General features: G+C 39.0%; 1 protein-coding gene across 36 annotated transcripts in view; it reads left to right on the forward strand.

Moving 5' to 3' along the window:
* ptprc (protein tyrosine phosphatase receptor type C) overlaps positions 1-21,190 on the forward strand; it is a 287,098-nt gene that overhangs the window by 241,938 nt on the left and 23,970 nt on the right. For 35 of the 36 annotated variants that reach the window (XR_011357642.1, XM_069937885.1, XM_069937884.1 and 32 more), the window contains 10 exons: positions 2,208-2,284; positions 3,909-3,945; positions 5,315-5,412; positions 6,513-6,638; positions 6,744-6,898; positions 9,489-9,624; positions 10,983-11,132; positions 15,575-15,665; positions 16,145-16,281; positions 20,774-20,905. Coding sequence is in view for 35 of the 36 variants with exons in the window: in XM_069937885.1 (XP_069793986.1) it covers positions 2,208-2,284; positions 3,909-3,945; positions 5,315-5,412; positions 6,513-6,638; positions 6,744-6,898; positions 9,489-9,624; positions 10,983-11,132; positions 15,575-15,665; positions 16,145-16,281; positions 20,774-20,905 (1,139 nt within the window). In the remaining variant the exon portion in view is untranslated. The remainder of the gene's footprint in view (positions 1-2,207; positions 2,285-3,908; positions 3,946-5,314; positions 5,413-6,512; positions 6,639-6,743; positions 6,899-9,488; positions 9,625-10,982; positions 11,133-15,574; positions 15,666-16,144; positions 16,282-20,773; positions 20,906-21,190) is intronic. The other variant, XM_069937913.1, reaches the window with a different exon arrangement.

Below are 21,190 nucleotides of genomic sequence, written 5' to 3' on the forward strand. Positions count from 1 at the left end.
GGAAAATTTAGGTCCAATAATGTATTGACTTGTAGTGAGTTTAAGGTTCTTATCAGGAAAGGTTATACTTAGAAATTTATTTCAGCAATGTATCTTTTATTAGAAGCAGGTAATATTTAAAAAAAATACATAAATCTAAACAGAAATGGGAGGTTTATTTAAATATTACAAATAATAACAAAAGATGGGCAGAACTCTGTAAAGATTGTATGCCAAATCCTATAAATGTTAGATACAGTTTAGCTCAATATAATTATTTACATCCATTATATTTAACACCACAAAAACTGCACAAAATGAAAATGGACTTATCAGATAAATGTGTTAGATGTGGTGAAGAAATAGGAACTTTTTTACATTCTATTTGACCATGTTCTAGAGTTAGAACCTTTTTGGATAGATTTAGGATAGTTTTTAGAATGGATTATTGGTATTGTTATTCCATAAAATCCAGATTTATTTTTGTTGGGGAACACAGAAGGAACAAGACCTGAATTGAAATTATAATTTTATCAAGTTAAATTTATTAAAATTGCCTTAGCAGTGGCAAGGAAGTGTATTGCAGTCACCTGGAAATCAGATGCGCATTTGGGTATGGAAAGATAGAACTCAGAGAAAATTACATATAATTTGAGAAATAAATATTCAACTTTTGCACAAATTTGGAGGCTGTATAGACAAAGTTTAGGGATAAATATGTAAAAATGTACTCCCGGCCTCTTAAGACCTGTAATATTCTTCTTCCCAAAGTTATTTAATATAAATACTGTAAGATGTGTGAGTTAATCTTCTGTGAAATTCGGATTAATATTATTTATTTCCTCTATATGTTTCCTTTTTCTTTTTTTATATATAATTTGTTTATATAACTATATATTCTATCTTTTTATCATAATTTTTATAGTTAGAGGGGAGTAAGTGGGTGTTGTGTATTTAGATTATCAGAAGGCCTTTGACAAGGTTCCACACATGAGGCTACTTAACAAGATAAGAGCCCATGGGATAACAGGAAACATGCCTTCGTGGGGAGAGCATTGGCTGATTGGAAGGAAGCAGAGAATCATATTCTGGTTGGTTGCCATTGGCTAGTGGTGTTCCACAGTGGTCTGTGTTGGGATCACTTTTTTTTATGTTGTATATTAATGATTTAGATTATGGAATGAATGGCTATGTACCCAAAACTTGGTGGAGGAGCAAGTTGGAAACAGGGTACAGAAAGACTTTGAAAAATTAGGAGAAGTGGCAACTGAAATATAATGCCAGAAAATGTACAGCTATGCACTTTGGTAGGAGAAATAAAAGGGAAAATTATTTTCTAAATGGGGTGAAAATTGAAAATTACCCAGACACGAAGGGATCTGGGAGTCATTGAGCAGGATAGTCTGAAAGCAAACTTGCTGGTGCAATCAATGGTGAAGAAGGCAAATGCATTGCTGGCATTTATTTTAAGAAGAATAGAGTATAAAGCAAGGATGTGATATTGAGGCTCTATAAGGCACTGGTGAGACCTCACTCTTGGAGTATTGTGAGCAGTTTTGTGCTCCTCATTTTAGAAAAGCTGTGCTTGCATTGGAGTGTTCAGAGGATGTTCACAAGGATGATTCCGGGAATGGAAGGTTTATCATATGAAGAGTGCTTGACAGGTCTTAACCTGAAGTTGTTAGAATTTAAGAGAATGAGGAGAGGCAGCTGCTCATTGAAGCATTGAAATGCATGGATAGATGTGGAAAGATTGTTTCACATTGTGAGGGAGTCTAGTACAAGAGGGCACAAATTCAGGGGTGGAAGATGTCCACTTAGAACAGATTTGCAAAAGGATTCCTTTAGCTAGAGGGTAAAAGAAAATATGAAATTTGTTGCCACAGGTGGTTTTGGAGGACAAATCATTGGGTGTATTTAAGGGAGAGATTGATAGTTCATGATTAGCCAGGTCATCAAAAGGTTGGGGGTGAAGACTGAGCAGTGGGGCTGAGTGGGAAAATGGATCACTCATTACTGAGTGATGGGGAAGACTTGATGGACTGAATCATCTATTTCTGCTACTATATCTTATGGTCTTATAATCTGATAATACTGGATAAATTCTGAAAATTCTTTAACTAAACTGATGGTTGAAAATTATCATGGATTTAGCTTGGAGCACTTCGGCCTCATTAATTCAATGAACTTTTCAAATTGGATTGAGTTGGATTGTACTTTCCCAACAGATGATTATAACCGTGTTCAACTTACTCCAGTTTCTGGGGAGCAAGGCTCGGATTATATCAATGCAAGCTTCATTGATGTAAGTATTAATGTTCAAAACTGACAGCCAAGTTATAGTTAATAATTTAAAATAGTTTACTTTATGAAGCATTCTTTGACCAGATTGTCACTCTTGTTTACAACTTCAGTTGGCCATAAATTTTATTAAAATTAATATTTTACCTAATTTTTATATATTTTTCAATCTGTTCCCATTTTTGTTCCTAAATAATTTTTTGGCTTACTTGACTTGGGTACATCGTCTTACATATGGAAGGGTAAACATCCTAGCCTTCTAAAAAGTTCTTCTACAGAGATCTAAGGAAGATGGTGGAATAGCTCTGCCTAACTTTAGATTCTACTATTGGGCAGTTAATATGTGAAGTCTTATGTTTTGGTCCTGTTTTCATGGCCAATCTGACTGCCTAATATGGGTATCATTAGAGCTGAATTACCCCCAAAAAACTTTCTAATTTAGCACTTCTTGGCTCTTCATTTTCATTTTCAAATAAGCAAAAAGATAATCCAATTGTTAAATATTCTCTAAGAATTTGGACACAGTTTAGAAAACATTTTGCATTTCATAATTTCTCTCTTTCAATCATTTTTTTTTTCAATCTTCTTTACATTATACTATTTTTTAGAGATGGTACAGAGAGGGTATTCAAAGTTTTAAGGTTCTGTTTATTGATGGATATTTTGCATCTTTTGACCAGATTTCTGATATATCTCATTCTTTTAAATATTTTCAAATACAGCATTTTATTGAATCACAACTATCTCACAAAGGATTAATATCTGATATTTATGAGAAATTGTGATGTTTAAATTAGGGTTTGTTAGTTAAAATCAAAAATGCTTGGGAACAGGATTTAAATTTGACTCTATTAAATGTGAATTAGGATATAATTCTTAAATTTTGTTCCCTTTTTCTCTTTTTTTTTTCTCTTTTTTATACTTTCTGTTATTAGCTCATTAATATAAAATATATAATGCTTGGAATACAAATTATGTACATAATTTACAACTTATGTATTTTTTGATATACTAAATGTTTTATTAATTTTGTGTGACTATCCATATCATTTTATCAAATTGAATTATTTGTTTAAGTTCTTTATTAAAATCAATGAAATATTTTAAAAAGAAAAGAAAATTGTGTACTTTGGCAGCACAAATAGAAACACGATTTTTTAATCCACCTGATAATCAAATCAAATTTCCTGGAAGAGAAATGTGTTCTTTGACTTCATATAGAATTTTCAAGTTGGAACAGGTAAGCCTGCTCCTGATCCTGATATAAAAGTGGCCTGCAGTTTGGACCCATCTCCAGGGTTTGGTTCCATAAAGGCCTCTGTGACCCTCTCCAACCAATCGACACAGTCTTCAAAGAACAATCCAAACTGGCACCACTGTTCAATACAATAATATTTTGTTGTACTTAAGTTCATGTTGCTGGAGGTTACAATTTCATTCATTCACTATTGGAGATTTTTTGGCTTCAATATTTGAGGCATGTCCTCTGCATACATTTTAAGTTAACATTTACTGATTATTATAAAACTGGCTCTATAATTCTAAAAGTTATTAATTGCTGATTGGCTAATGAAAACTTGATTACTGGGGACATACTGTTTTTAACATAACTATCTTTTTCACATTAGGGCTTCAACGAACCCCGGAAATACATTGCTGCCCAAGGTAAACAGTTCTATAGGGACAATATTGTTCTAGATAATGTCATTGAACAGTTTTAATAAAAAGTCTATCTCAGAAAATGATGGAGTTGAATGGTTGTACACACACAGCAGAAATTAATAGCTAAGTTATAGAGTTGTGGATATATTGACAATATTCAGTGCAGTTTTGGAAGTCTTCCCATTATGCTACTGTGCTTCATGCAGCAACACCAAGAGCTGCTCTGACCAAGTAGTTTCCTAACCATAATTCAATTTCATTGGGGTGACAAGTACACTGCAGCAGGTTGTGCCTTCATGAGACCCCTCACTCATTTTGTGTAGAGCTTATTCCCGTGATACACAAACAGCCCTACCTCACATAAAGAGAATACCTGAACAGTAACCAAGCTCTGCAATAATACAGGCCAACCACCCATCACCAGGCATGTTAAAACAAACAGTGGGATCATGGCTATGACACAGCAGATGGAAAACAACAAGTTCCTTCAATCCTAAATTTAAAACTGACAGGTGGCTCTTACCTTCACAGAGGAACGTCTCAATGAAAAGTAATAGAATAGGTCAATGTTTTGACAAGAGACTCTTTTGACTCAGTATTCAAGGGGGAAGTATCAGAGTAAATAGTGTAATAGGGTGACTGGTTATATCTATGAAATAAATTAATTACAATTGATGAAAATAACATTAGAGCAAATCGAAGACAAAGAAGGCTTTGGAATGGGTAAATAGGATGAGTATAAATAGTGTCTTGATGGCAGGCATGGGTGTGGTGGTTGAACTCCTTTCTGTGCTGTATGATTCTATCACTCTAAATAAAGGACATCCATGATCACTGAAGATTGCAGAGAAAGCAGGAGCAGATAAACAATTGACCTAAATATTTGGGCAAGTAGGTGTCTGAAAAATAAACTCTTGATCTATTCTGTACACCAGCACAATTGACAAAGATGTATTTATTTTCAACTTCCTAACCATTTGTGCTGAGCAAAAATTGGAAGTTCTGGTCTATTTAGTCTTTAGACTTCCACTAAAATCTATCATATCTCAATATCTGGCATGACAGAAGTCCGTGCAAGTTAATGATTTATTAACTGCAGCTCTTCTCTTTCTTGAGGCACAAAGTTCCTTGACTCAAAATTCCTTGTCTCCTCCTCCCTTCCCTTGCCTTTCATATTCTGACAAGAATATTTTTTAACATTTTGTTTTCTTTAGTATCTTTCATTTTCTTCCAGTTTCTAATTGTCCCTGGCCCAAATTAAAGGATCCTATTAGCTTTCATCCCCATATCCCCAGCTGTATTCAACTAGTTTAAAACATGCCAATCACGGAAACAAATGTCTGCATTTGAATGACTTCTGCTAATTTTTCAGGCCCGAAAGAAGAAACATCTAATGATTTCTGGAAAATGGTGTGGGAACAGAAAGTAACGATCATTGTCATGGTGACTCGATGCGAAGAAGGGAAGCGGGTAAGACACAATCTCCACAACTCATGCTTGACTTGTTTTTTAACTTTCTGCAATGTGCACAACCTTGTGCACTGTCCTTTAATCCTAACAGGATCAGAGAGTCAAGATACAGGAGAGAAAAAGAAAACCGCAGATGCTGGGAAACCTGAAATTAAAAAAAAGGAAATTACTGAAACACTTCGTAGGCCATGCAGCACCTGTGGAGAGAGTCAACTTCATGTTTAATATCCAGGTCCCCTTCTCGGAACTGAGAAAAATAGAAAACAAATCAGTTTTTAAATTAGAGAGGTGGGGAGGTTTAGGAAGATTGAAAGTAAAGTGGGAGAGATTGGGAAGGTGTTCTGGAGGACAGTTGAGGAATTGCAACAAAGGAATCACAGCTTCACTAGGCCATTTAGAAACAGGATTTTTTTTTTTTTTTTGCCCAGAGGGTGGTGATGCTCTTCAGAAGAGAAACCACTGAAAACCAATAATAGGTTGATATATTTCTTAATGCTGAAGGAATTATGGGATGTGGCAATGGGTGGACCACATATGGGACTGGATGATCAGCCATTATCTTGTCGAATCGTGGAGCGGCCTGAAGGGTTTAAGTGGTCCACCCTGCACCTCTGTTTCTATGTCTGCATTTTCCAATCCAGGGAAGGATTGGAGAAGTTCTACCCATGGTCTTTTACAATGAAGAAGGCAATAAACGGAAGGATGAAGAAAGTGTAGGTTTCTTGCAATGGCCCAAAATAAAAATTAGATGTTGACAGCCAAGTTATATTTTCTTTTATAAAAAATATTCTTTGCTATTAGAATTTTTCAACTTTCAGTTTCAAAATTTAAAATTGATTCTGTATAAAAGGGACAAAAATTAGTGGAAATTTTCAGCAGGGACAAGGCTTGCATCTGCTGAAAAAGGAGCTCATGTAAGTTTACAAAGTCAGATGAAAACCCTTGGACCTGAATATAAACCTGTTTCTCCGAGCATTGCCTGAGCTGTTCTTTGCTGTGTTTGTTTCAGACTTCAAACATTTACCTTTGAGCAAAATAATTCATTTTGTGTCAATGTAAAAAAAAATCAAAATGCAATTACCATAAACAATTTTTTTCAGCCTAAGTGTGTTCAATATTGGCCCACCATGGATATGAATTCCATGTACTTTGGTGACTTCTCTGTAAGAATCAGTGAGGAAAAATGGTGCCCAGACTATGTTATTAGGAAACTCTTCATCTCACAGGTCAGTTTAAATAAACTTTTTTTTGTTTTCTACTCCAGTCATTTTTGCATTTTGTTCTGAGTGATTAAAGAGATCATTAATGATTATTTTGTTATATTCCTTTAGAAGGAAAAATCTCCAGAGAGAGAAGTGACACACATACAGTTCATCAGTTGGCCAGATCATGGTGTTCCAGAAGATCCTCATCTTCTTCTCAAATTGCGTCAGAGAGTTAATGCCTTCAGAAACCTTTTTAGTGGTCCAATAGTAGTGCATTGCAGGTAATCAGAAATTTAAAATCAAAATGAAACACTCTGTCACGGCCTGAAAGTAATTTCCTATTGTTATTAATATACTTGTCTTATGAACAGAGGGATCAAAGCAATGGCATACCCAATATGCTTAAAGAATGCCTCCAGTCAGTAATCTCATGTAAATAGAACCATAGAACTGTTACCACACAGAAACAGGCCACTTTGGCCCCTCTAATCTGTGCAAAACCACTTTTTCCTGCCTAGCCTCAGTGACCTGCTCTCAGTCCATAGCCCTCCATACCTCTCCCATTCATAGACCAGTCCAAAATTTCTCTTAAATGAGTGGGATTGATCCAAAATAAAGGAAACACAATTATTTTTTTTTCTCTCTCTGGTAAACTAAGCTCATGGTAGTTCTCATTTCAAATGTGAAATCTTTGATTGAAAATATATTTTCTCCTTCTGATCGTTCAACCAATTATCTTCGACACAATCTGCTGAAGGAAATCACCAATTTGAGCAGAATCAAAGGGAGTAAAAGAATGGTCGAAATTTTGGCAGAGAAAGAGCTGAGTTCCTCCAGCAGATTGTGTTCAGTTTCAGATTCCAACACCTGCAGCCTCCTGTGTGTTTACAACTTCAATTTATCTTCCTGTCGCCTTCTATCAGGTGGAAGGTAAATGAGCTTGAAAACATGAACCTCTAGGTGCAAGAGCATTTTCTTTCTTGCTGTTATCTGATGGCCATCTCATTGGTAAAGATGATGTATGGTTTATAATTTTATCTGTACCCTGAACTTTGTCTTTGTGATACTATACCCTTCACTCTGACACACTGTTACACTGCACCTTACATTTTAGCTTTATTTTTCAGTTAATTGCTATGCTGAAGTATGGGTCAACTTGCCTTGCCAAAACAAAGCATCTCACTGCATGTTGGTGCATGTGATAATAAACAATTCCATATAAACTCAGTACAATTATCCATTAAAATGAATTGATCCTTTCTGTTCACTCTGCCATCCCCTAATTGTTTCCCTCAATCTCCTTTCTTCTAATCAGTACAGCTTAGTCGGGTAGATAATTTTACACCTCTGGTAAAATCCTCTTCAATATCTTCTGCTCTAAAATCAGACCTCTTCCATCCTTCTTCTTTTCCTTTAGGAGTCTATTATTGGTTGTTTATAATGTAAACAAGCCTTCTGAACTATCCTATCAACCTGTACAGCAACCTTGAGAGATCTATGGATATGGACTTCAAGGTTCCTCTGTTCTTCCACACTGTTAAGAATTTGTCATTAATCATGTACTATGCCTTCAAATTTGATGCTTCAAAATGCATCCTGATTGAACTCCATCTGCTACTTTTCCTCCCAACTCTGCATTCTGTCTATATCCTGTTGCAACCTACGACAACACCTCCAAACTTTGAGTGATTTTCAAATTTACTAACCCATCCCTTTGCTTCTTTATTCATTTATAAAAATCACAAAGAGCTCCCAGAACAGATCCCTACGAAACTCCACTAGTCATTGACCTGCAAGCAGAATACATTCAATCCACTACTACTTTCTGCTTTCTACAGGCAAGCCCATACTGTTGCCACACAACCAGGTTTCCATGGATCCTATGGCTCATGACTTTCTGAATGAGTCTACCATTGGAGACCTTGTCAAATGCCTTATTAAAATCCAAATACCCCACACCTATTGTTACTTTTGTTTCTTCCTCAGAAAACTTAATTAGGCTCGTGAAGCAGGACCTACCCCTCACAAATCTATGCTGATTATACCTGAGAAGATTATAATTTTCCAAATGCTTGTAAATTCTGTCTTCTCCAATAATTTGCCCACCATTGACCTAAAATGCATTGGTCTATAATTCCCAAGATTCATCCTATTAGCTTTTTTTAAACAGGGGGCCTCAATTTGCTACTCTTCAATCCTCTGATACCTCTTCCATGAGAGATCATTGCCAAAAACTCAGCAATATAGTAACCTTGGGTATATATTTTCTGGACCCAGAAGCTTATCAATCTTAGTGTTTTTCTAAAAATCCAGCATTCCTCTTTCTTACCCTTAACATGCTCTAGCACATAAGCTTTGTCCTATACACATCTCACATTGACCAAGGTCCCTATCTCTGGTGAACATTGAAGCAAGGTATTAATTTAGGACCTCTCTTACCTCCTCTGCCATGAGGCACATGTTACCTTCTTTAATCTTAGGGATCCTACCTTCACACTTATGTGTGGACAGTATCAGTGTGCTTTTTAATGATCACTGTTTGTTGTGGAAAGAAACCTCCCAGGAGTTGGGTCCATAATTTCTCTGTGCCTGCATCAGTCTTGTGCCTTCAGAGATGATTTGATTGTATTAACTTCTTTCATCAGTTATTGCTTCCAAATGTGGCAGTTAAGCAAAATATTACAGATACCATAAATTCTGAAATGAAAGGAAAAAAATGCCATAAACTCGCGGGGTTGGGGTGGGGGGGGGGAATGTATTTTTTTTCTTGATCTACACAAGAGTTGCTGAGCACTTCTAACAATTTTACCTTTTCTTGAGAAAATGTATGTTTGGCCTGAATGTTAAATGGTTTTTCACCTGTCTTCACAGTGCCGGGGTGGGTCGCACAGGCAGCTACATTGGAATTGATGCCATGTTGCAGGCCCTTGAGGCTGAAGGACGAGTGGATGTCTATGGTTACATCGTTCAGCTCCGCCGGCAACGCTGCCTCATGGTCCAGGTTGAGGTAAGCTCATTGCTGCAATGGTATCCAAGTAAACTATGCTGCCTGTGGATTCAACAGCTACTTTGCTGAGACCTCAAAGTTGGGGATGTATGTTGGAAGCTATTACCATGGTCAAGCACATATCCACAACTTCGCAGACTACTATGGAGATTGGAAACTGTTCAGTGAGGTGCAGTGTCCATCCTGTATTGAATGGGATCAGCAAATGCTATATATTTCATGCTTCTTACAATGTGAGAGACAGTCAGCCAATTGAATATTTGCTGGCTCTCAGTTCTTCTTCATCAATTCCATTCCCCCACTTATTTCTCGGCAACCTGTTTTGTCTCAAAAGTCAATTAACCCTACTTTGATTTTCCTTTCCACCAATGGACACTAGAGACAATTTACATGGCCAATTATCCTGCAATTATTTGGATTTCTGGGGAAAACTGAAGCACCTGGTGGAAATCCATGGAATCACCAAAGAACATACAGATCCCAGCCAGACAAGACCAGAGGTCAGGATTGAACCTGGGTTGCTGGAGATTTGAAGGAGCAGTGTTTAAAGAAACTGCTCATTATAGTTGGGATGTTATGATCTCAGAAATGTGTAAGTCTAGCTTGATATTGGTGGATGTTTCCTTCCATCATTCATGGAAATGTTAAAATGTAATCCCTAGCTGTAATGATTTTGTGAACATTTGGATCTTCACAAAGAAGCTTTTATTTTACAAGCATTCAGAGTTCCTGAGAGAATGTTTCTACTTCTCACACCAAACATCCAAAAGAGCAGTGCAGAGACCTCTGATTTGTGCACAGTTTCAGGCAGATCTTGTACAAGGCTAATTCAGCCCAAGTGCACTTTCGTAGAGTTGTCATGGAGAGGAATTCTTTAAGATCTCTCATTACAGGGGAGAATTGAAACCAGGTCCCAAACCTATCATCTGTAGTTGCTTACAGCCCATTATTGTTCATTTTATTTTACATACTTTGTTGTTTCTTTTTTAATCACCTCTCTGCCTGTCCACGGCCAAGAGAGAGTTATAAAACAGTAAGTAACCATCGTCTCACTGTGTCTATAATGTGTGTTGAACTGGCATGGTGTGACAAAACCAGAGGTAGGATATCCCAGGTTAAGTTGCTTTCTGGCTAATGGGCCTCCTTTCTCATACAAATGGATAGTGTGTGTCATCTGACATTGGAACGAGGTTTGGAGATCGAATTCATTTATGGTATGGCTAATCGGTTAATCCAATAGTCCTACTATCTGCAGTACTTTCAAACTCAGGGACTTAAGCGGTTGACGATTCTTTCAGCAATTTTGATGATCTGTCTGACATGGTTCAATGCCTTGACAAGTATGTGTTCTTCTGCAGGCCCAGTACATTCTGATACACCAGGCTTTGATGGAGTACTGCCTCCATGGTGAAACAGAGGTCAGCCTGTCTGAACTACCCAAACACCTCAATAATTTTAAGAAGAGGGACCCACCAACTGAGCCATCCCTCCTGGAGGTTGAGTTCCAGGTCAGTTTGACTATCCAAGCAGCTAACCTCAAGAGGCAGCGTGAATTATGCTAAGCAAACACTCTTCAATATGTATGGGAGTTGTAGGTTAATTGAGTGGCACAGACTTGTGGGCCAAAAGGGCCTGTTACCATGCTATATGTCAAAATTTAAAATTTTTAAATTTAAAATAAAAAAAATAATAAATGAAGTCTCTGATTTCCTGCTGTTCAGATAAATTTCGGGTTGACTTCTTTTGGAAATCACTTTTAACCAGGTAATTAGCTCTAGGCCTTAGAAAAGACATTGGGATGGACTCACTGGAACTTTACTGTGGCATTAAGGTTTAGATTTTGAGGAGTTATTTTGTTAACTAGCATTGGATTTCTAGTCATATAAGCGATCACAATAAACCGTTTAAGGTTTTGGATGGAACCAACAGGGTGAATAGGAGAAAATCTTAACTGCCGGTATGGGAAAATCAAAGTATTAATATTTGTGCCAGTCCACTCAAGAGAGAAATTATGAAATGCTTCTTCACGCAATGGATTGATGAGTATGGAAGAGGTCAGAAGATGCTGGCTCTGTTAGTAATATAAAAGTGAATTTCAATACACTTTTACCACCCAAGAGCATTCAGAGTAAAGTGGGTGAACAGTATCAGGATACAGTTTAACTAAAGTCTGGTTGAGAGGTGGAATTGGTTGTAGGGAAATGAGTTGTGGTGGTGGGTGGAATAACTGCTTCTCTTCATTAGACCTTATGGTTCTGGAAAATATTGAGACAAGCAGCCAACTCCCCTGAATTAAATCACTCAGTGACCAGGTGATGGTAATTACTATGTGCACTGTCAGGGCCAAATAATTTCTGGCGTCTGTCCTCCTGGATTGGTGAAATGGTTATTTGATCAATTACTCCTAGTGTAAACTTTTATTGAGGGAATTAGTTTGGCAAAAGGATAAGGTTTTGCCAAGAGGCAATCTCTTAATTGCTTGCAATGAGGTCATTTATGTCCTCTCATCAGCATGTTTACTGCAAATCAATGTTTGGGTTGAACATAATATTTCTGGTTAATACTCCTATTTAACACTTACATTCTTTTACTCTTTGCTGTTAATTTCTATCAGATTTTCAATGTTTTTAAAGACTGACTTATTTTAAAAGAGAGCCTTAATTTGAGGATAACTTTCTAAAATCAAATATAATGCAAACATTTATGCCATATTTTTGTTTTATTCTGATGTTATTACAGTAATATTTTTTTCTGCTTTGTGTGTGGAATCCATGGATGATACAAGGGATTAGGCTCACGTTATTGTGATCAATGGTTAAATAATGAAGAACAATTTCAAAGAAAACTTGTGAATTTGCTTATGAAATTGAGTTTGATTAAGAGCCCCAAACCAGCTAAGGGCTTGGAAGAGATGCACTGGGGAGACTTAAAGCCCTGCAATATCAAAAGCTAATTATAAAACACTTGTGGTGTAGCCAAGTTTGCGGATGACACCAAATTGAGTGGAAGAGCAAATTGTAATGAGGATGTGGAGAGTCTGCAGAGGGATATAGTTAAGCTGGATGAGTGGGCAAAGGTCTGGCAGATGGAGTACAATGTTATCCACTTTGGCAAGAAAAATAAAAGAGCTGAATATTATTTAAAGGGTGAAAAACTACAGCATGCAGTTGTGCAGAGGGACTTGGGAGTGCTTGTGCATGAATCACAAAAAGTTAGGTTGCAGGTGCAGCAGGTTATTAAGAAGGCAAATGGAATGTTGGCCTTCATCGCTAGAGGGAATGAATTCAGGATTAGGGAGGTAATGTTGCAACTGGATAAGGTACTGGTGAGACCGCACCTGGAGTACTGTGTCCAGTTCTGGTCTCCATATTTGAGGAAGGATATACTGGCTTTGGAGACGGTCCAGAGGAGGTTTACTAGGATGATCCCTGGGATGAAGGGGTTGACTTATGATGAAAGATTAAATCATCTAGGATTGTATTCGCTCGAGTTCAGAAGAATGAGAGGAGATCTTATAGAAACATATAGGATTATGAAGGGTATGGATAGGATAGATGTAGGAAGGTTTTTTGAGCTGGCCGGGGAAACTAAAACGAGAGGACACAGTCTCAAGATTCGGGGGAGTAGATTTAGGACAGAGATGAGGAAAAATAGTTTTTCCCAGAGAATAGTGAATGTTTGGAATTCTCTAACCAGGGAAATGGTTGAGGCTGCCTCATTAAACATATTTCAAATTCGGTTAGATAAATTTTTACATGATAGAGGAATTAGGGGATATGGGGAGAAGGCAGGTAGGTGGAGTTAGGTCATAAATTAGATCAACCATGATCATATTGAATGGTGGAGCAGGCTCGATGGGCCATTTTTGGCCTACTCCTGTTCCTACTTCCTATGTTCCTATGGTTCCTATACCTGCTGGATTTTTGATGAAAACTAGAAATGCCCAGAATCTCTAGATTGAATATCTAGACTCACCTTTAACAAACTGTCCAGCCGGGGGAAAAAAAATGGAAACAATCACAACAATTACAACATTTCAAAAATTGGATTGCAATGTGCAAACTATCTTTGGAAGGAAACAAATGAAACACAGAACATGGATTAGTACGGCACAGGAACAAGAGCTTCACTCCAAGTGTCTGTGCCAAAAATAATCTCCAAATCAAAATAAAACTTAGCAGCTTGCACCTGATAGATATCGTCCCCCGTCCCTTCATATTCATGTGTCTATCTCTTTGGCTTGGCTTCGCAGACGAAGATTTATGGAGGGGGTAAAAAGTCCACGTCAGCTGCAGGCTCGTTTGTGGCTGACAAGTCCGATGCGGGACAGGCAGACACGATTGCTGCGGTTGCAGGGGAAAATTGGTTGGTTGGGGTTGGGTGTTGGGTTTTTCCTCCTTTGCCTTTTGTCAGTGAGGTGGGCTCTGCGGTCTTCTTCAAAGGAGGTTGCTGCCCGCCAAACTGTGAGGCGCCAAGATGCACGGTTTGAGGCGTTATCAGCCCACTGGCGGTGGTCAATGTGGCAGGCACCAAGAGATTTCTTTAGGCAGTCCTTGTACCTTTTCTTTGGTGCACCTCTGTCACGGTGGCCAGTGGAGAGCTCGCCATATAACACGATCTTAGGAAGGCGATGGTCCTCCATTCTGGAGACGTGACCCATCCAGCGCAGCTGGATCTTCAGCAGCGTGGACTCGATGCTGTCGACCTCTGCCATCTCGAGTACTTCGACGTTAGGGATGTAAGCGCTCCAATGGATGTTGAGGATGGAGCGGAGACAACGCTGGTGGAAGCGTTCTAGGAGCCGTAGGTGGTGCCGGTAGAGGACCCATGATTCGGAGCCGAACAGGAGTGTGGGTATGACAACGGCTCTGTATACGCTTATCTTTGTGAGGTTTTTCAGTTGGTTGTTTTTCCAGACTCTTTTGTGTAGTCTTCCAAAGGCGCTATTTGCCTTGGCGAGTCTGTTGTCTATCTCATTGTCGATCCTTGCATCTGATGAAATGGTGCAGCCGAGATAGGTAAACTGGTTGACCGTTTTGAGTTTTGTGTGCCCGATGGAGATGTGGGGGGGCTGGTAGTCATGGTGGGGAGCTGGCTGATGGAGGACCTCAGTTTTCTTCAGGCTGACTTCCAGGCCAAACATTTTGGCAGTTTCCGCAAAGCAGGACGTCAAGCGCTGAAGAGCTGGCTCTGAATGGGCAACTAAAGCGGCATCGTCTGCAAAGAGTAGTTCACGGACAAGTTTCTCTTGTGTCTTGGTGTGAGCTTGCAGGCGCCTCAGATTGAAGAGACTGCCATCCGTGCGGTACCGGATGTAAACAGCGTCTTCGTTGTTGGGGTCTTTCATGGCTTGGTTCAGCATCATGCTGAAGAAGATTGAAAAGAGGGTTGGTGCGAGAACACAGCCTTGCTTCACGCCATTGTTAATGGAGAAGGGTTCAGAGAGCTCATTGCTGTATCTGACCCGACCTTGTTGGTTTTCGTGCAGTTGGATAATCATGTTGAGGAACTTTGGGGGACATCCGATGCGCTCTAGTATTTGCCAAAGCCCTTTCCTGCTCACGGTGTCGAAGGCTTTGGTGAGGTCAACAAAGGTGATGTAGAGTCCTTTGTTTTGTTCTCTGCACTTATCTAGAGGCTGCTTAAATGCTATGATTGCATCTGCTTCTGCCTTCACTCCTGGCAGCCATTCCAGGCATCGATCATTATCTGTCTAAAATATTTGCCCCATACTTATCTCTTAAACTTCCTCCCCCTCACCTTAAAGGGCATCCTCCAGTGTGCAACGCTTGTGTCTTGGTAAAGAATCTGACTGTCTACCCAATCAATACCTCTCATGATTTTATGCACCTCTATCAGGTTAAATGTCAAAAAATTGATTTGATAATGTCAGTACAAACAGGTTCTATAATGATGTATGTTATTTACTTCTAATCCCTAAATATTTCAGAGGATTTCTCTTCATACTGAGAGCAGATATCAGATAACAGGAAGAAGGGAAGAAAATCAAGGCAAAAACAAATCCCCTTCCATGATTGCATGTGAGTTTTACATTTTCTCTAAATTTATCTCTCTGTCATTCTCTCTCTCCCTCACTTTCTATCTGAGCTACATTCAATTGTTCACAATAGTGTCTGATGAATTGATTGGATGCATAAAGCGGCAGCAAAAGAGGAAATGAATGGAAGGATGTTAGTGATCCAGATGCTTAGTTTGTTGATTTGGGTGCAAGAACGTAAACCCCTGAACATCAATGTCAGTCATAGGTACAAGAAACTACCAGATTGTCATAAGTATCTACCTTCCTTATCAATGTTCTTTAAGAAAATCATGTCCTTCTTACCTGATCTATAATTCCACATCCAAAGCAAAATGGTCTCTGAAATGTGCCACTTGCTACTCAGTTTTGGGTCAAAATATATCAACAAAACCAATGAATGTGTGAATATAACTATGTTTTTACTCAGAAACAAATCCTGATTGCAGACTAAATGTAGTTTATGAATTTCTTCCTTCAAAGATGATTACAACAGAGTTCATCTCAAAGTGGATAATGACAATAGCAAGGACAGTGAAAATCAAAGTGACTGCGAATCAAGCTCTGACGACAGTGAAGATGAAGACTCGACCAAATACATCAATGCTTCCTACATAGAAGTATGTCTTCTTTGGCTTGGCTTCGCGGACGAAGATTTATGGAGGGGGTAAAAAGTCCACGTCAGCTGCAGGCTCGTTTGTGGCTGACCAGTCCGATGCGGGACAGGCAGACACGATTGCAGCGGTTGCAAGGGAAAATTGGTTGGTTGGGGTTGGGTGTTGGGTTTTTCCTCCTTTGCCTTTTGTCAGTGAGGTGGGCTCTGCGGTCTTCTTCAAAGGAGGCTGCTGCCCGCCAAACTGTGAGGCGCCAAGATGCACGGTTTGAGGCGTGAGGCACGGTTTGAGGCTGATACATAGAAGTATGTATCAGCACATAAGTTACATTTTGCATCTCTCATTGTTTCGGCAGTGTTTCTTATAACTTTAGGAACAAAACCTGTCACCTTGATTTCAAGCCTCCCAACCAGCACGTCATCCTGCTGGACTGCAAATGTCACTCCAAATGTGCTGCCAATAAATGTGTGTTATTATCTACATCACAGTTTGATCAGGCTTACTGTGTCACAGACTGGCAAAGTTTTAAGGTGCCAGTTGCCTATCAGGTGGGCACATCAGCCATAATTAGTCCTTGTCCACATATTGCATGCAGATGGAAGCCTAGTGGATGTATTTTCTTTCTTATGTGGTAGAAGGATGCCATTTGGCCCATTGACTCTGTGTTAGCTTTTGGAATATTTCAGGCCACTCTCCCAGTTATTTGCCTGTAACCTATTCTCTTGAACCTCAGGTCTGACTAATTCTCCTGCTATCCATCTATTCTAAAGAACAACTTACAATAGCCAATTAACCATTTTTGGGATGTGGGAGAAAACCACTTGAGGGAAACATGCAGATTCAATATTGTTGTTGGGTTCAATGCAAGATGGTTTCTTCTAATGGCATTTTATTTCCAAACTTTCATTGGAATTCTTGGTGATGCTGAATGGAAAATGCTCGAATTGTCTCCAGAATAGGTTTCTGGTGATCAAGCATTGGATTGGAATGTTTGGGCAGTACTGGCCTATATATGCTTGGACTCCCAACAGGAGGGAAAGAATTGTGTGGAATGGACCAAATGTACAAAATAATTGACCTGATTTTACATCAAGGTTAGGTACAATGGAGTGGAAAGGGGTCCCAGGGCATAGCTGTTCCTAAGCAGAGATGCAAAATGGTAAATAAATAATAATTCAGAGCACATGTAATTAATACTATAACTTTCAGTGTGAGGTTGAAGACGGAGCTTCAGACAAACTTGGGGCAGGAACAGACATTGGTCAAATTTGTAAGGATGGTGGAAATATATTCATTTGTAATTTTCAAAAGAGAACTAATAAATAATTTGAAAGGGGAACCACTTGCAACACAAAGCATGAGGGATCAACAAGCCTCCAACTTTGCAACATCATTGCAAGTGTCCACAACTAATATTTTCAAAAGATCTGAATTTTTTTACTGCCCTAATTTTCTCAACTATGTTGCAACATATTAGTTTATAAGAAATTCTAAAAAAATATTCTTATTTCTGGAACTAGAATCTCAGGCATGGCCAGTATTTATTGTTCATCTCTGAGCACCTTGTGAGGTGATTTGGGGGCCTCATCTCAGTGTTTCTGGGGAAAGTGATCCCACCACAGTAGAGAATTCCAAGATTTAGACCGAATGAATTCAAGGAATAGTATCATTCCATCAATGAGCTGGGTATTTAAATTCGAATAATTAATATTGAATAAAAGATGCATGTCCCATTGATCTTGCTGAGTTTCTACAGCACTTGTGTGTATTGCATTATAATCACAGTGTCTACAGACTTTCCTGTTTCACCCATGTCTCATTGATGTTCAGTACTAGACTACCATTTATTCTAAAAATTCATCAGGTTCATTAATGATTTTTAGGAATAAAAGTCAGCCAAACCTATAATGTAAGTGACTTCAGGCCTGCAAGAAAACAAGAGCTAAATCCCAATTCAATATGCAGGTTGGAGGGGAAATCGCAGATGATGGTGTCCCATGAACCTGTTACCTTTTTCCTTGGTGGCAGAGGGTATGGCTTGGGAAGGTGCTGTTTTCTCATTCAAAGCTAAGGTTTTCACTGTCTCGGTGCAAGAGACAATGAACTAAGCTCTAACTCTTCTGACAGAACCTAGATGAGTAATTGTAATGCAAATATGTAGTGAATTGCTGCTGTTAAACTCTAATTCAAAACCATACTTCCACAGATATTGATCTTTTGTGAGTCCCCTAATGAAATAGTTCTCAGCCACCTGCCTGCCCATTAAGCCACGAATACAGGGGTTTTCAGCTACCCCAAGAGATAGCGGAATTGAGATTTCATGAGGATGGAAAGGAAATGTGGTTAAAAGAACAAAAGGGAGGATAGAGAAGAACAGATAGGGAATTATACCTGCTTGAATGGAATTGGAGGTGATAAACAAGCATCCTGGAGAAAGCAAGTCATGCAGCATCCTTAGGAAGTAAAAGATGACCAACTTCTCGGGTCTGGGCCCTTTGTAGATTATAGAGCTGATGAAGGGCCCAGGCTAGAAAAGTTGGGCACCCTTTTCTTCCTGTGGATATTACGTGATATGCTGAGTTTCTCCAACATGTTCGCGTATTGCACTTGATCCAAAGATCTGCAGATTTTCTTGTTTATCTGAACAGAACTGGAAGCAAGATAATCAATGATAAGCAATGACTGGAGGACCCAGTAAAACCTATGCATGGAAAGGACTGCCAGCATAAATCATAGGGAGAGAAGGATGCTTATTTAAGAGGAGTGGAGAACCACTTTCAAATGAGGGAACAGAGGGAAGACCATGGACTGCACAAGGAAAGAGCATGTGGCTCCATAAACTGCAGTTTATTTAGTGCAACACAAGAGACAAAAAGGAAGCAAGACTATGCCAGACAGGAAAAATATGAGGAAAGACAGCACAGAATTTTAGAGGAAAGGGCAGGTATTATTTGGTGAGGGAGGGTATAATGGAATTGCCTCAATGAATAAGAGGTCTGTGAAGTTTCCATCGGGCACCATGATGACCATTTGCGTGTCACCATGGACAACCTACTAATCGTTATCTTTCCCTCAGTTATACATGAGCGAGTGGTTTGAGAATGTCACATGCTCAATCCTGATATTCAAATGTATCTCTTGGGGTGAAAAAGTTTGTTTTGTGAGCAGCACAGTTAGATTTCCTGTGTACAGTACAAAGGCTGAAACACAATACAGAAGTGCAGAGTTAGAGGGAGAGATCAGTTAGTACGTAGCACAAACAACATTTTAAGATACCAGGTTAATTCAGCAGCTTGATAACAGTGGGAAAGAAACCTTTCTTGAATGTCCTGGTGCATGCTCTCACACTCATTAATCTTTTTCCTGCTGGGATGGGTAAAGACAGTAAGGGATGAGTCTTTTGATATGTTGGATGCATTTTCAAAGCAACGGGAAGAATCGACGGAAATGTTGGAGATGACGGGGATTTTTCGAGGTCATGGCAGAAAAGCTGTTCCATTGCAACGTGATGATGTACCTGACAGGATACTTACAGTGGTTTGTTCAGAGAAGTTATTGAGGGATCCAATTGTATGAAAAATATAAGACACCTGAGGAAGTAAAGGCACTGGTTAACTGGTCTTAGCCATTGCCTTAATGAAGGTGGGCCAGAACAGGACACTGGAGATGCTACTTCTCAGAATTCAAAGTTGTCTATTATCACTTCCTCAGTGATGCAGACTGTGGAGTGAGCTCCACCCTTCTTCAGAGGTCTAATACCTGCTCCTCAGTCTCTCTGACGTTGCTGACCTGACACCAAACTACTAGTCCCTGGATCTCATGTCTTTATTCCAACTTGTCATTTGAGATCCTGCTTGTAATGGTTCTGTGATCTAGAAGTTCATGGATGAAGTTGGAGAGGCCTGTGGCCCCACATCCATGGATGTACATGGGAAAGAGTAGGGAACTGAGTATGCGTCTTGTGGGGCCCCAGTGTTGAGGATGAACATGGAGGAGGTGCTGTTATCGATCCACATTAATTGTATCCTGTAGGTCAGTAAGTCATGGATCTCATGATTAAGTTTGATTAGGTGTTGTTGACCTGCACTTTGATGTGTTCTTGACTTGCAGCTTTATTGAACTAGCGTTTGGTTTTGCAAAGCTCTTTGACAATCATTGCCACTTCTTCCAACCAAGTGGGCACAACATTCTGTCTGTTGAGACTGCATTGCTTCACCTCTGAGAAAGATGTAATAACATTTTGGATAAATCTGAAATCTATACATATAATTTGGCTTGGTGTGTGTAAGAATTAGTCAGAAACAAAGGGAACATTTTGAACTTTGCTGAGAGCAATAGGAAAAATGTTTTAAAAATATCAGAATATTGAAATCTGGCAAAGATTTGGAAGAAATCCCTTAAAGGAATGTAGGCAAACAGTGGATCTGAATCCAGAGAGCACCTTAAAAGTACCTGCATAAAGCTGCAGTAAAATTCCACTCTGCACTATCTCTTTCAGGGATATTGGCATTCCGAGTCATTGATCGCCACTCAGACTCCATTGCCTGAAACTATTGCTGATTTTTGGATGATGGTGTATCAAAAAAAGGTGAAGATCATCGTATTTCTGGGCAAATTAAAAGATAACAAGGTAGGAGTTCATCCTGCACTCTTCCTCCTTCTATTCGAAAAGTAGAGACCAGGTTTATCAGGATTACCCTGCCTTTCAACACATAATGCTTCAATGTTGGAAATAAGAACACAATATCAATCAATACCAGTGATTACAAGAAGGTAGATAATTTGTGCAATGCAAATAGTTAAAGTAAAGATTGTGTCGCATTAGTACTTTTAATACATTTTAATTAATTATCTGGTAACAAATGGTGAAAATCCTAGGATTGACCAGGGCAAGGAAGTGCCAACATTTTGCCAG

This window comes from Narcine bancroftii, chromosome 5, assembly GCF_036971445.1.
Source record: "Narcine bancroftii isolate sNarBan1 chromosome 5, sNarBan1.hap1, whole genome shotgun sequence".
Lineage (NCBI taxonomy): Eukaryota > Metazoa > Chordata > Chondrichthyes > Torpediniformes > Narcinidae > Narcine > Narcine bancroftii.